General features: G+C 46.3%; 1 protein-coding gene across 1 annotated transcript; it reads right to left on the reverse strand.

The window, feature by feature from the left end:
• Nucleotides 1-9635: 9635 nt before the first annotated feature.
• Nucleotides 9636-9872, reverse strand: LOC139707491 (small proline-rich protein 2E-like). The gene has a single exon (XM_071618803.1). The coding sequence runs from the start codon at nucleotides 9870-9872 to the stop codon at nucleotides 9675-9677; it is 198 nt and encodes a 65-aa protein (XP_071474904.1). The 3' UTR covers nucleotides 9636-9674.
• Between the last annotated feature and the right edge of the window lie 4514 nt (nucleotides 9873-14386).

Here is a 14386-nt window from a genome sequence, read left to right on the forward strand (position 1 = left end):
TGAATTAAATTGTTCACAAATGTTTCCTGATTGTCTACCCAGTGCTAGGCAGTCTTCCAAGAGCTGGGAATATGGATGATGGTCACAAAGTCATTGTTCCTATAGAGTTTATATCCCCCCCCCCACAGATACACACACACATGACAAAAGTTATGCCTGCATGGGTTATATTTAGAGAAAATTGTTGAGAAAACCCTTCTAAAGAGAGTTTTGTGCAAAGACACAAAGAGTGAGCCATGGACATACCTGGGGGTAGACTGTCCCAATGAGAGGGAATGACATGTCTTGAGGAAGTGCAAAATAACAGCAAAGAGTGTCAAGGGGACACTGTCTGCAGGTGAGGTCATCTCTAGGTGACAGTAATGATTGGTACACACTAAAGGGTTGACAGCCACATTCTGCTGAAGGTTTGTGTGAAAGGTCACCTAACAGCACTTATGGTGATTTTTAAAAAGCAAAATAAATAAGGAATAAATTAAAACTCTTGTAAAATGAAAAATTACTTTGAAGGAGTCAACAAATGAGAAGTAGCTCTACTAGTTATTCCACGTATCTAGGTCAGTTTTCTGTTGCTGTGATGGAACACTTAGGATGGGGTAACCAATAAAAAGTGGTGGGTTTCTCACAGTTCTAGAGGTTGGGAAGCCCAAGGTTTAGGATTCAAGGGTCGTGTCTGGTGAGGGTTTTCTTGCTGGTGGGGACTCTGCAGAGTTTTTTAAGAGCTTTGTATTGTACATAATAGTTGGGCTCATCCCAGGAACTCACACCTGCCTGAAGTTGACTTCATTCCTGGTCTCTCCTTCCCTCCCTGTCCACCCCCAACCCTTCTCCTTCCTCTACTCCACTGCTCTTTCTTCTGCTCTCCTACTGACTCACGTTTGATGGTTCTTGAGGCCATCCTAACTTCCCTGCCCCTTCCCTTTATTTTCCTCTAGCTTCTGCACATGAGAGAAAACACTGGACCCTGAGTTTCTGAGTATGTTCATTTCCCTTCTCTCTCAGGCAGCCCAGAGCAACACACGGTGAGACAGGAGACTCACTTTATGACAAGCCACTGCACCCACAGCTCACCAAGCCATTCATTCACTCATCTGTCCGTGAAGTTCCATCTTCTAATACCATTTACATGTGACTTCAGGGATTATGTCTCCAACCTGTGAATTCTGAGGAACAGCATTTGAACTAGAGCACCATCTTAAAGGGAAATCCATTTCATCAATTTCATTCAATCATAGTTAGCAAAATGCTGGGGAATTTTGTTCTTGATGTACTCTTAACCCTAAAGGAAAAGCAGACTTTACAGAAGGAAACACAAAATGACTTCAAGTTATTATCCCAACAGTAAGTTCTTAAGAAGAGCTTGGGATTAATATTGTTGCTAGTGCTTTCCTCCATCCCCCATTTTGTTTCTAAAAAAAATAAAACAATCTTCATATTTTAGGGAACATAATAAAGCATTCATAAAGTTCATAAACTTTAGCTGTATGTGGTAAATACTCATACACTGAACACCTGTGCAGCCAACCCCCCAATCAATAAAATAATATTGCCAATCCTCCAAAAGTGGCCCCCCCATTGCTTATTCAATGACAGTCCACTCTCTTATCTCTGGAGGTAAGCACAAAATCACAGGGCTGACTTTTAGTGTGCATGCTTTCGTGTGTGTGTGCGCGTGCTTGCATTTTTTCCAGTTTTTGAACTGCACATAAACAGAACCATGTTATATTTTTTGGTCTATCTTCTTCCAATCAACATTATCTAGTCTTAGTTTATTCATTACTGTATTTTAGTATACCATTGCACAAGTATGCAACACTATCTATCTATCTATCTATTTATTCTACTCTTGATTGACATCGGGTTGACGTGCCATTTTGATATCTCCTTCATGTCCACTAGTGCACATGTCACATATTTTGTCTGTCTAATTGTTGTGGCTAGAGTTTCAAGAAGTATGTTAAAAAGAAGTGGTGAAAGAGGGCATCTCTGTCTTGTTCCAGTTTTTAGAGAGAATGCCTTCAGTTTTTCTCTGTTTAGAATGATGTTGGCCTGGGGCTTAACAAAGACAGCTTTTACAATATGGAGATATGTTACTGTTATCCGTAGTTTTGCTAGTAGTTTGAACATGAAGGAGTGCTGTATTTTGTTGAATGTCTTTTCTGCATCTATTAAGAAGATTATGTAATTCTTTAAGTCTATTGATGTGATGAATTATATTTATTGATTTCTGTATGTTGAACCAACCTTGTATCCCTGGAATGAACCCCACTTGATTGTGGTGCTCTATCATTTTGATATGTTTTTGTACTTGATTTGCTAGAATTTTATTGAGAATTTTTGCATCTGTGTTAACTAGAGATATTGATCTGAAGATTTTTTTCTTTGATGTGTCTGTCTTTGTCTGGTTTTGGAATCAGGATGATATTGACCTCATAGAATGAGTTTGGAAGTGCTCCCTCTTTTTCTATTACATGAAATAATTTGAGGAGGGTTGGTATTAGTTTTTTGAAGGTCTTGTAGAACTCAGCTGTGTATCCACTGGGTCCTGGGCTTTTCTTGGTTGGTAGGCTTTGATGGCATCTTCTATTTCATTGCTTGAAATTGATCTGTTTATCTTGTGGATATCATCCTGATTCAATTTTGTCAAATCATATGACTCTAGAAATTTGTTGATGACTTTGATATTTTCTATTTTATTGCAGTAAAAATTTTCAAAATAATTTCTAATTATTTTCTGTATTTCTGTAGTGTCTGTTGTTTTATTTCCTTTTTCATCACAGATATTAGTAATTTGAGTTTCTCTCTCCTTTTCTTCATTAGCATGGCTAAGGGCTTATCAATTTTATTTATTTTTCCAAAGAATCAACTTTTTGTTTTGTCAATTTTTAATTGTTTTGTTTCAATTTAATTGATTTCAGCTCTGATTTTAATTATTTCCCGTCTTCTACTGCTTTTGGTGTTGATTTGGTCTTTGTTTGCTAGTGCTTTGAGATGTAATGTTAGGTCACTTATTTATTGACTTTTTATTCTGGTCAGGAATGAACTCCATGAAATGAATTTTCCTATTAGTACTGCCTTCATAGTGTTCTAGAGATTTTGATATGTTGTATCAGTGTTCTCATTTACCTTTAAGAATTTTTTAATCTCTTCTTTGATGTATTTTGCAACCCATTGTTCATCCAATAGCATATTTTTAGTCTCTAAGTGTGGAGTAGCTTCTCTTTTTTATTGAATCATTGTTTTCTGATTTTACTCCATTATGATCTGGATAGTATGATGCAGGGTAGTATCTCTCCTTTTTTTTTGTATCTGCTAAAAGTTGCTTTGTGGCATAATGTACGGTCTATTTTAGAGAAGGATCCATGTGCTGCTGAGAAGAAAGTGTATTTGCTTGTTGAAGGATAAAATATTCTATATTTGTCAGTTAAGTCTAAGTTATTGATCGTATTATTCAGTTCTATAGTTTCTTTTGTTTGGAAGATCTATCCAGTGGTGAAAAAGGTGTGTTCAAGTCACCGAGAATTATTGTGTTGTGGTCTATTTGACTCTTGAACTTGAGAAGAGTTTGTTTGACTAAAATAGATGCTCCCTTGTTTGGGGCATATATATTTATAATTGCTAAGTCTTGTTGGAGTATGTTCCCTTGAGCAGTATGAAGTGTCGTTCTTTATCCCTTTTGATTAACTTAAGTCTACTTTATTTGATATGAGGATGGAAACCCCTGCTTGTTTCCACAGTCCACGTGAGTGGTCTGTTTTCTCCCAACATTTTACCTTCAGCCTGTGGATGTCTTTTCCTATGAGTCCCTTGAAGGCAGCATATTGTTGGGTCTTTTTAAAAATTTCAATCTGCCAGTCTATGTCTTTTAATTGATGAGTTTAGGACATTAACATTCAGTGTTATTATTGAAGCATAATTTGTTTTCCTGGTTATATTTGTTTATTTTTGTTATTTAATTTGACTTGGTTTCTCCTTTGATTGGTTTTTCCTTTAGTGTAACACCTGCCTTTGCTGATTTTCGTCATTGTTTTTCATTTCTTCCTCATGGAATATTTTGCAGAGGATGTTCTGTAGTGCAGACTTTAGTTGTAAATTCTTTTAACTTTTGCTTGTCACAGAATGCTTTTATTTTGTCATCAAATCTACAGCTTAATTTTGCTGGATATAAGATTCTTGGTTGGCATCCGTTTTCTTTCAGAGCTTGGTATATGTTGTTCCAGGATCTTCTAGCTTTCAGGGTCTGGGTTGAAAAATCAGCATCTTTTCTAATTGGTTTCCCCCTATATGTATCCAGTTGCTTTCTCTTGTTGCTTTTAAAATTTTCTCCTTATTCTGCATGCTAGACATTTTCATTATAAGGTGCCTTGGTGTGAATCTGTTGTGATTTTGTACATTTGGTGTCCTATAAGCCTCTTGTATTTGATTTTTCAATCCATTCTTCATGTTTGGAAAATTTTCTGATATTATTTCATTGAATAGAGTGTGTATTCCTTTGGTCTGTAACTCTATGCCTTCCTCTATCCCAATAATTCTTAAATTTGGCCTTTTTATGCTATCCCATAATTCTTGAATGTTCTGCTCATGGTTTCTTACCATCTTCACTGTGTGGTCAACATTATTTTCAAGATTATATATTTTGTCTTCATTGTCTGAGGTCCTGTCTTCCAGGTGCTTTCTATTGAACTTTTAATTTGGTTTATTATTTCTTTCATTTTAAAGATTTCTGTTTTTTTTCAGAACCTTATTGAAGTCATCTTTTGCTTCCTTTATTTGCTTATGTAGCTCTTTATTGAAATGATCTTTTGCCGCCTGTATTTGCTCTCTTACATCATCCTTTAGTTCACAGAATGTTTAATTATGCACATCCTGACTCCTTCTCTGTCACTTCTCCTGCGGGGCTGGTCATGGGTTGTGATGGTGTAGTGTCCTGGTTTGTTGGGGGCCTTTCTTCCCTTGTGTGTTCATGTTGTTCATGTGTCCTCCCTTCCAGCTCTGTGGACCTGAGTGTTACAGTTTCTACCCTATAGGCTTCTAGTGCCCTGCAGGTTCCTAAAACCTCTCCTTTAAGCGGGAAAACAATATTTACAGATCCCAATACAGACACTACACAACCTTAAACCAAATAGTTGCTATTAAAATGTTTACAGTTTTGTCACAATATGCAGAAATGGCGAGTTCAATCATAAACAGTAGGTTTTGAAAGGGTCAACAGTTTCTGGTGGTGGTCAAAGAAGTGGGGGTGAGTTGTAGGAGGAGATGTTGAGGGGGTAGGAGGTGAGGATATAGAGTATTAGATCTTGGAAAGCATAAAGAGGAATCTAAAGAAGTTGGTTAGTAGCAGGAGAAGAGAGATAAAGTGATTTTGGGAAGACCAGTAAGTGGGAAGACAGTAGAGTACAAAAGCAAACAAAAAAAAAAATAAAGAAAGAAATATTAAGAAAAATAAAAATGTAAAAAATAGGAGATAAAAGAATATATTACACTACTGTAATATACTATTCAGACATCCCAGTACTCAGCAGCCTAGTTTATGAAAAGTACTTGGTTCCACAAATGTTGGGGATGTGAGGATGGAAGGACAGAGGGAGAGAGAGAGAGAGAGAGAGAGAGAGAGAGAGAGAGAGAGAGAGAGAGAGACAAGGATTGTTTTGGTTGGAGATCAGTATCTTTCCTGCCTCCCTTCTCCACAATAGGTGGGGCTGTCTGTGGTTTGCTGGTATCTCCAGCCTCAGGATGGTGAAGGTTATTGGGTGTGAGGGCTGGTCTTGGGGGCAGAGCTCCTGGGGGGGTATAGCATTTGCTGGACCCAGTGGGAGACCGCACCCCAAGGATCTCCTTTGGGGCCCACTCATGTGATGTGGGGCCTGGTCTTAAATCCCTATTTCATCTGTAGACCCAGCAATGCCTGGTCTCTTACTTGGCCTCTAACCTCTATCTCCCTCCCTCCCTCTCTACTTCCCAGTCAGGCACCCCTCTCTACAGGTCTTGTGGGCTGAGCTCTGGGGGCTGCGCCCCTGTGGGAGCTGTTTTGTAGGGGCAGTTCAGGGCCAGGCTGTGTGAGCTGCAGAAGGCCTGGTACCCACAGGCACAGTGCTGGGTTAGCGGGGAGGGGGGATTTGGGGACTAAAGGAACCTTGATATTGCTTCCTAGCCCCAGCCACTGTCCCAAGCTGGGGGTTGCCCCAACTAAGATGGTGAGGAGGGTGTCCCAAGATGGAGGCGGCTGCTTTCAGCCATGGGTGTGGGCTGGGTGGGGCCCAGCGGTGGTGGTGGACAGCGTGTGCAGAGATGCAGCTCTGTGGGGAGCCGGCTTTTGGTGGCCCCCATCTCCAGACCCTGTGAGGTGTCCCCAGGTGCAGGCTACCGAGGACGGGACTGTGGCAATGGCTGTGGTGCCCCAAGATGGAGGTGACCAGGGAGCCTCAGGTGGTGGATGGGGTCCACCTGGGAGTGGCCAAGGAGTTCCTGCACATGTGCAGTGGCCAGTGTCCTGTGTGGCAGTGGCAGCTGGGAGTCCTGTGTGGCTGGGTGGCCAGGAGTCCTGCGCGGGGGCTGATGACTGTGTCCTGCTCGGGCACCCGAAGGTCCTGGTGGGTGAGTGGCTGGGAGTCCTGTGCTGACCCCAGGCCTGGAGCCCTGGGGACACAGCTGTGGGGTCCTCTAATCACCAGAGGGAAACAGCTTCCCCTGCTTCAACCCCAGGTCCCAGAGCCCCACGGAAGGCAGCTCCCTCCAGCCTGCCGTCTGGGATCCCCGGGCCCCAACTTTGTTCTTGAGACATAAACCGTTGTCAGAGCAGGTTTTGGTGACTTCAGGACGTCAGTCTTGTCCTCATGAGCTCCTCTGGGCAGCAGGAGTCCATGGGGAGGAGAGGTGGTGGGACACGTGGGAGGCAGGTCCAGCTGCAGCCTGTCTGTCCACCTGGTGGGGGACACCCCCTTGTGGGAGCATGACTGTTAGGTGTAGTTCAAGAGCAGAATTTGGCCACTGAGAAGAAGGTGGAGAATGACTTAATACCCTATAGAAATGGCCAGCTCTTCACAGTGACCCACAGTGCAGGCATTCCTAGCTGACCTTGTGTCTGGCTCACACAGTCCCCAGACAGCAGCTTGTGACAGTCCAAGTCTCACTGAGGAGATTCCAACTTGGTGATGCATTGGAGCCCATTATATTTTAGGTTCCTCCAACCCTCCTTTCTGATGTCCACCATCCCAGTTCAATGCTGAGACTCACCCCAGCCCCTTTCCTACCCTCTGTACCAGGCCAGGCGACTCTCCAACCTGTGATCCTAACACCGAGCTCTGGGTCAGTTTCTTCCATGACAGGGACCACAGCTGGGACAGTGGGCTCCAGATGGCTCACCGTTGTTCTCCAGACCCACGCATTGGCCTGGCCCCAGGGAGAGTGCCAGGGAGACGTAGCAGGGAGCACCTGCCGGGTCCCTCAAGCAGGTGAAGGCCGCCTAGTGTCTGCAGCCCTCAGAGCATGAAGTTTACTTTTCCATTTATAATCTTAGGGAGAGATTGAGCTCTAGGGATTTCCTGTGCCCTCTTCAGGGATGGAGGCTGCATCCTCGGTTCCCTTCACCAGAAAGACGTCCTGGACTGGCCAGTGGAACAGAAGAAGCTTAATGATCTCTCAAAGTAAAGGAAGGGAAACCTGGTCAGGGTGTGCCTCACAAGGCACTCCCCTGGTGCAGAGGGTCAGAGGTCATTCCATGCCACCAGCTCCCAGCTGGTGGAGCTAGAAACACACGGGAAATGGAATATGATTGGGTTCAAGTCTCCACTCCCAGGGAAAGTCCACCCACTGCAATGAGAAGCCCAAGGTGGAGCCCAGTGTGAAACCCAGGAGCCGTCCTCTGCCTCCCCTCCTTCCCCAACCTCCACAACCCACAGGGCACCCAGGCTCCCGACTGCACCGGGAGGGAAGCCCCTGTCAGATCAGTTCAATGGCCCATGAAGCAAGTCTGGGCCCACGACCTCTGCAGACCCCTGAGAGAATCCTCTCCAGAATCTCAGAGCAGTTCACTGTTCTGTCCTCTTTGTCTTCAGTCTTTAATCAAGGTAGACATGCTCTAAGTGGTGTCAGTGGTGGTGAGGAGAAGTGCAGAACGCAGTTTAGCAGGATCAGATGGGCACTGACCAGTGAGTGTTAAAGTGTGGAACTCAGCTTGGCAGGATGATTAAAACAGACTTCACGTGCATCCATAAATAAGGGGGTACCCAGACCCAAGGGGAGCTTCCTTAGCCACCTGAAGCTTGTGCTGCTGTGCTGCTCATGTTGGGAGACACGGGGGTCGGGCTGCCCCTGACTCCTAGACTAGTGGCTGTCAAGGTGTGGTGTGAGGACCTTGGGGTCCCTGAAGTGCATTCAGCAGGATCAGTGAGGTCAAAACTTTAACAACTATAATAAGATCTTATTTGTCTTTTTAATTCAGTTTTAAAAAAGGAGCCCTCATAGAATTTTCCAGAGGGTATGTGACATGAGTGACATCATCACTCTTGCAGTTAGTGCAATATCTGCATGTGGACAGTGTGTTTAAATTTTTCTGGATTTTATTTTTAATACAAGAAATATCCATAGATATTACCCACAAGAATAAAACCTCCTTGAGATACTCAATAATCTTAAGAGTGCACATAGTTTGAGAACTGCTGCAAAAATAACCCCTGTTGGAGTACATTCCCTACAGGCCAGACCCCAGGCGGAGCCAGGTCCCAGGTCTCAGGGCTGAGTCCCACAGTCTGCATGGACCCGAGGGCCTGCCTCACGCTCAGCTCAGTCTGCAGCCCTGAGTCCCCACGTCCCTGCATGGGGAGTCCCTATGAGAGTTCATGGAGAGGGGCCTGGGGGCAGGAAACATGAGGGACTGAGATGGACGGGCAGAGGAGAAGCAGACGCTTAGCTTGACCCGGGCGCCCAGTCACTCTCATGGCCCCTGAGTTTCCAGGTCTTACCAAGGGTTTCCCACTCAGTCTCTGCTGCCCTCCACTGGCCCTTTGTCCTTCTGTGACGTCTACCATCCCCAGCAAGAAAACAGGCACAAGGTCAACCATGGATTTTATTTTTTTAATTTAGGAATCAGAGAAGAAGAAACTTTATAGGTCTCAGAATATTCCAGGTTCAGAGTTCAAAGAAAGGGGTGAGCTGCGTCAGGGTTGGTGGAGATTATTAGTAGGAAACAGAACCAGAAGACGTCATTGACGTCACCACAGGGCGTGGAGCTGGGGTGTAAGGCTCTAGGCGTTTTTCCCATTGATTTAAACAGTTTCTTGTGATCATTTTTAAGTCGTGCTTGCTCCAGGAAACCTTGATGAAGTTGTTGGATCCCGAGGAGGTAGAGAGAGGAGCAAGTTCTGAGTTCTTACAGTGATCCACATGATCAGCAGGAGGCTGGGTGGTGGAGGAGGTCGCAGCTGAACATAATGGCATATTTGAACCACAGGTCAAAGGTCTGAGAAGGTGACCCTCCTGTCTAATCCCTGCAGCCTCCTGGAAGAGGAGGTGGAAGGAGGCATGGATTTGGGGAGGAAAATCCAGTTGACTTTCTTCTTGGTTCTGAACTGTAAGCTTCTCCTAGGGTGATCCTTGTAGTGTCTGGAAATAAGCTGGAGGAGGTGGGCAGTGGGCAGTGTCTGCATGTCCAGGTGAGAGAGGGCTGGCCCCTGAGGCTACTTCCACTTTGGTGGATAGTCCTGCTGGCATGGAGGGCACTGGACAGGGGGGCACTTCTGCTGGCTGCAGGGTGGAGGACAAGGCTCAGGGACTTTGGGAGGACAGGGCTCTGGGACCTTGGGAGGACAGGGCTCTGGGACCTGGGGAGGAGGCTGGCAGGGGACTTTGCATTGTTGCTGCTGTTGATAGGACATTTTTCCAAAGTTGAAGGTAAACTGAAAGAAAGAAGAAGCACTTTAGACTGAGACTGCCCTAGGGAAGGAAGTGATCCCCAAGCCTAAAACAAGGGAGGAGCATCCTCTCCCCTCACCCCTTAAAATATCAATGGAGAGACGTTGCACGTGTTCCTAAGACTGTCCCCCTACAGGGACATCCCTGAGCCACAGCCCCCAACCACAGGGAGTTTGGTGGCTCTGCCCACAGGTGGCCAGTGTCTCCTCAGCCTCCCCCTCCCAGGAGATTGGGCCTGGAGTGTGTGCTATTCTTTAAATGAACATTTATCACACTCCAAGGAACCAGGGAAATAAGAAATGTGGAAAGTTCTGGAAGGTGGGCCTTGAGATAAAAGGGAGAACGTCTTTGGAAATGTTGGCTTCAGGAGAAGAAGGCTGGGGACAGCAGGACACCGTGACATTTAACCATCTGTGGAGGCAGAGCCAACTTGGAGGGAGGCTGGGTCATATTTTTCCCTTTTCGGGTGGCCGTGGCCCCTATTCTCCACTAAGTCGTCTCTTCTCCTGACTCAGAGGCCTTCTGGTGACTCCCCCAGGCCTTTCCTGTCTCCCCACCACTTTGCCACTTGATCCTGCTCCTTCAGGGACAACCAGCCTCCCGTGTGGTGGCCCGCAGTGAGCACTAGAATCCAGGAGCACACCTGCGTCAGTAGGGAGCCCCAGTTGGGCACCCCACATCCTAAGCTCTGCGTTTTATTAGCTTTATCTTGGGTCCCGAAGCTCAGTCACTGAAGGAGAAACACTCAACGTGATGGACAAGCTGGGTTCACGCCTCAGCTTCACCAACGTCCACTGAGTGGCCCGGCATTTTGTCCTCTTCCACTGCGTCCTTAACCTCCTCCAGCTCAAAGGTCACTTTAGGTTTAGAACAGTGGCCAGCCAACATTTATTGTCAAGGGCCAGAGAGGAGACATGCAGGCGTGGCAGGCCAATGTCTGTAAGAATTCCTCCCGTCTGTCATTGTGGAGAAAAGCAGTGACAGAAAGTACATAAACCCACATGAGGGCCGTGTCCCAGTGAAACCTTGGTGTCATACACACTGGTGGCAAGTGGCCTGGGGCTGACTTAGGCTTGCCAAGGCCTGTGGGCTACAGCTGACCTTGGACGTGTCTCCTCCTCTCTCTCCCTGCTGGCTGCCTGACCCCCTTGGTCCTTATTTCCTTCTCTGTCCTGTGCCTCTGTTCATCTTGCTGACTCTGACGATCTTCCTGTCCCTTCTCCATCCCTCCCAACCCCAGGCTCTACCCTGCCTCCTCATCACGCCCATCGGGACCCTGTTGATGGTCCTGTGAGGCTTTCTCCCCCCAGCGCCGGCTCCCACTCACCTGCGGCTCTCCCGGCTGCTCTGTCCTCAGGGATCCACAAGGCAGTGGGGCAGCCTGGAGCAGGGTCTTTTATCCTGGGCTCAGCCTGGGAAGGAGGAAACCAAAGGGGTTTCCCCACCATCTCCTGGCGTCCTGATGCTGCACCCAGTTCCTGAAAATCTTGCCCAACTCCCTCTTTGCACTGAAAAGTCCAGTTTTGCAGCTCTTTGGTGGATAACAGTGTTCCTATTCCTTCTGGAAGGATCTTTGTGTGTGTGTGTGATGGGTAGGGTGGAGGACGTGAGGTCAGATCCATGTTCCTCACGTGTACCTGAGGGCTTCCTGGAGGTGGGATGATATGAGGAAAGAAGATGAAAGAAATTTCTGGGCTGGATTTCTGTAGCTGTGGCTTTTTCTAGGGATTTTAGGGATGGACCTTAATGCATTCATATTCCATACCCGAGGCTTCCCCTCACGTTTTATGCAGAGTAAACGTCACACACAATGTCTCAAGCCCTGATGTGTGGGGTCAGGGAAGTTAAGATCATTTACCCAAAGACCCTGAGCAAGCTGCTGGGTGACCAGGTCCTGAGAGTGGGGAGGTCAACGTAACTGAGGCCCAGTTCAGGCCCAGGAGAGCTCTTGGTGCAGGGGGACGTGAGAGTGCCCAGAGTGAAGGGGCAGTGGCAGGAGGCAGACACCCTCAGTGGGCTGCCGGCTTTCCACCTGGAGGTGACGTGGAGGGATTCTCCTACCAGGATTCTATGTGGGGGATCCTCCCAGAGCCGTCTTGAGCTCTGGGCCTGACTCAGTCCTCCTGCACCAGCCTGTGACCTTCTCCTGAACCACCATCTGCAAAGTGGCATTGCCCCTCTCTTCCCCTTCTCCAAGACTGTCGACACATGAGAGCTAACGTCACAGCTCACACATCCAAGGAGGAGGAGGACTTTCTCCTTGGTCCCTGACCCCCATTTTTTGGTCCCATGATCTTTGTGTGTTCTGAGGGGGTCCTTTCGGCAAGAGAGACCTGGTCCTTGGAGTCCTGGGCACCATCTCTTCCTACCTGTAGTTCAGGATTCCTTGGCAGTGTCTGTAGTGTTAACAGATCAAAGAGTGTCCAGAGTTAAGTCCTGAAGGAACCTACGTCTCAGAGTTCAGTGAAAGCCCCTCTTTAAAGGAAAACACAACGTAGTGACCTTACCATCCTGAGGACAGGGCGATTTGAGAGTGGCTTAGGGCTAAGAGCAGAGTCAAGTATCAGAGGAAGAAAGAGGGGCTCTGGCTGCTGTCTCTGTGTCTCCATCTGACTAAACGTCCCAGCCAGTTACCCCTGACCCTTAATTAGTCCATGTCCCCCAACCTGCTGGCTACTCAAAGAGCGGCTTACAGAAGAACCGGAGAAGGTTCCACCTGAGGGAAAGAATGGGCTGCTTCTCAGTCTCACTGAAGGCAAAATGGCAGGAGTGTGCTCCTCCTGGCTTCCACCACAGCAGGAAGGCCCCAGGTGAAATGGGAAGGGATTAAGGTTCACCATGTGGGATCAGCTACCATCTTGTAGAGAAGTCACCCTGCAGTTAGATGTTGTCAGCTCTGGCTTCCTCAGCCTGGTGCTTGTGACAGAGTGACACCAGGAGCTGTGGACTGAATGGCAGTCATTCTCCCACTCAGAACCTAAGACTGCTTTTTGCTTGTTCTTTTGAATGGCTTCCTCAAGTGACTTTGATCCTTCCTGAGTCAGGGAGGCCCTTGTGTGGCAGGAAGTTACAAGATGAAGTGGGAAGGAACCAAAAGCCCATGAGAGGGGATGAGCATTAAGCCTTATGCTCTGGGGCCAGCCGTGCCCCACTGTGTCAGGGACAGAGTGAATTCACTTCTTCATCTTTGTTCCTGCCCAGATGGCAGAGGGGCATGGGAAGTCGTCCCCATCAGACCCATGCAGATATAATACAGTTTCCTACATTTTCCCCAGGGCTCTTCTACTAGAAAGCTGGGGGATGTGGTTAATTCTACATTTTCAGCGCAAAGAGGGAATTTGACACATGAGTTCAGAAAAAGTGTCCTGGGATACCCAGGGTGCAGAAACTGGATCTGACCTGAGTCCAGAATCCAAGGACCCACAGTGGGACCTTCTTTATGCTTTTCAATCTTCTGAGGACAGCAGCAGATTGTTGAGTGAGGTGGCCCCTGGGTTTCCTATTCAAATTCCTGTGGACTTTAGGACCTTGTGTATTTAAACTCCAAATCTGCTTTGTAGATGTATGCAGAGGGATTGACGTGGTAAATATTGATATGATGTGTAGGTAGAAATAATAAGATATTTCCTATTAAGAGGACATTTGAAATTTAGGTGTTCATTTAACGATAGATAAAGCATAAATATGTGTCATGATTCATTACACTCTATACTTGAATTCTGTGTATTTTATTGATCCTTGGTCTTCCAGCATATAGATTTGATGATGATTTTTTTCTTTGACTCATGGCTTATTGAATCTTGAAATCAAGCACATTTATTCCATTCTTCATTTTTTTTTTCACTTACGAGACGTAATAACAACATTTTGGTAATTAACATCTTACTATTTGGGGCTCCTTTTAATCCACTCTTCCTGTTATTGAATCTATGCTACTTTGTCTTTGGGACAGGCTAACAGCATACTTAATACATTGGACTTCACCTGGGGATGATGAGAAAGAAGAAAGCACTATGGACCATTTCAAGCCAAGCGTTCCCACTGTGCCTTGGGAAGCGTAATACACCCTGAGCACTGGCTTGGAGATTCCCATTTCTCCTGGATGCATTCAGTTGAATTAAAAAGATCCCTTAGGAAAAAGTTTCTAAAACCACAAGACCCCCAGCCAGTTCCCTCTGGAGAGATTTCCACACTATGCAAAGTGGTGGTGGAGTCCAGACTGATGATACGTGTGCTTCAAACTGTGTGGTGTGTGTTCGGGAAGAACAGAGGTGTGGACTCCCCTCCCTTAATCAGCCTCCATTCACCCTGTGATAGATCTGTTTTAATCACACGCTTCCTACATCTAATTTCTTGCTCCAGCAGGCACCAGCCTTAGAATTTCAGCATCAAAAAGAATGTCATGAGAGCATCTCAGCCATCCCAAGAGCATCCCTGTTCCTTGGGGCCTCCTTGAGAGATGCCAGTTTCCTGATCC

Source organism: Marmota flaviventris, chromosome 10, assembly GCF_047511675.1.
Source record: "Marmota flaviventris isolate mMarFla1 chromosome 10, mMarFla1.hap1, whole genome shotgun sequence".
Lineage (NCBI taxonomy): Eukaryota > Metazoa > Chordata > Mammalia > Rodentia > Sciuridae > Marmota > Marmota flaviventris.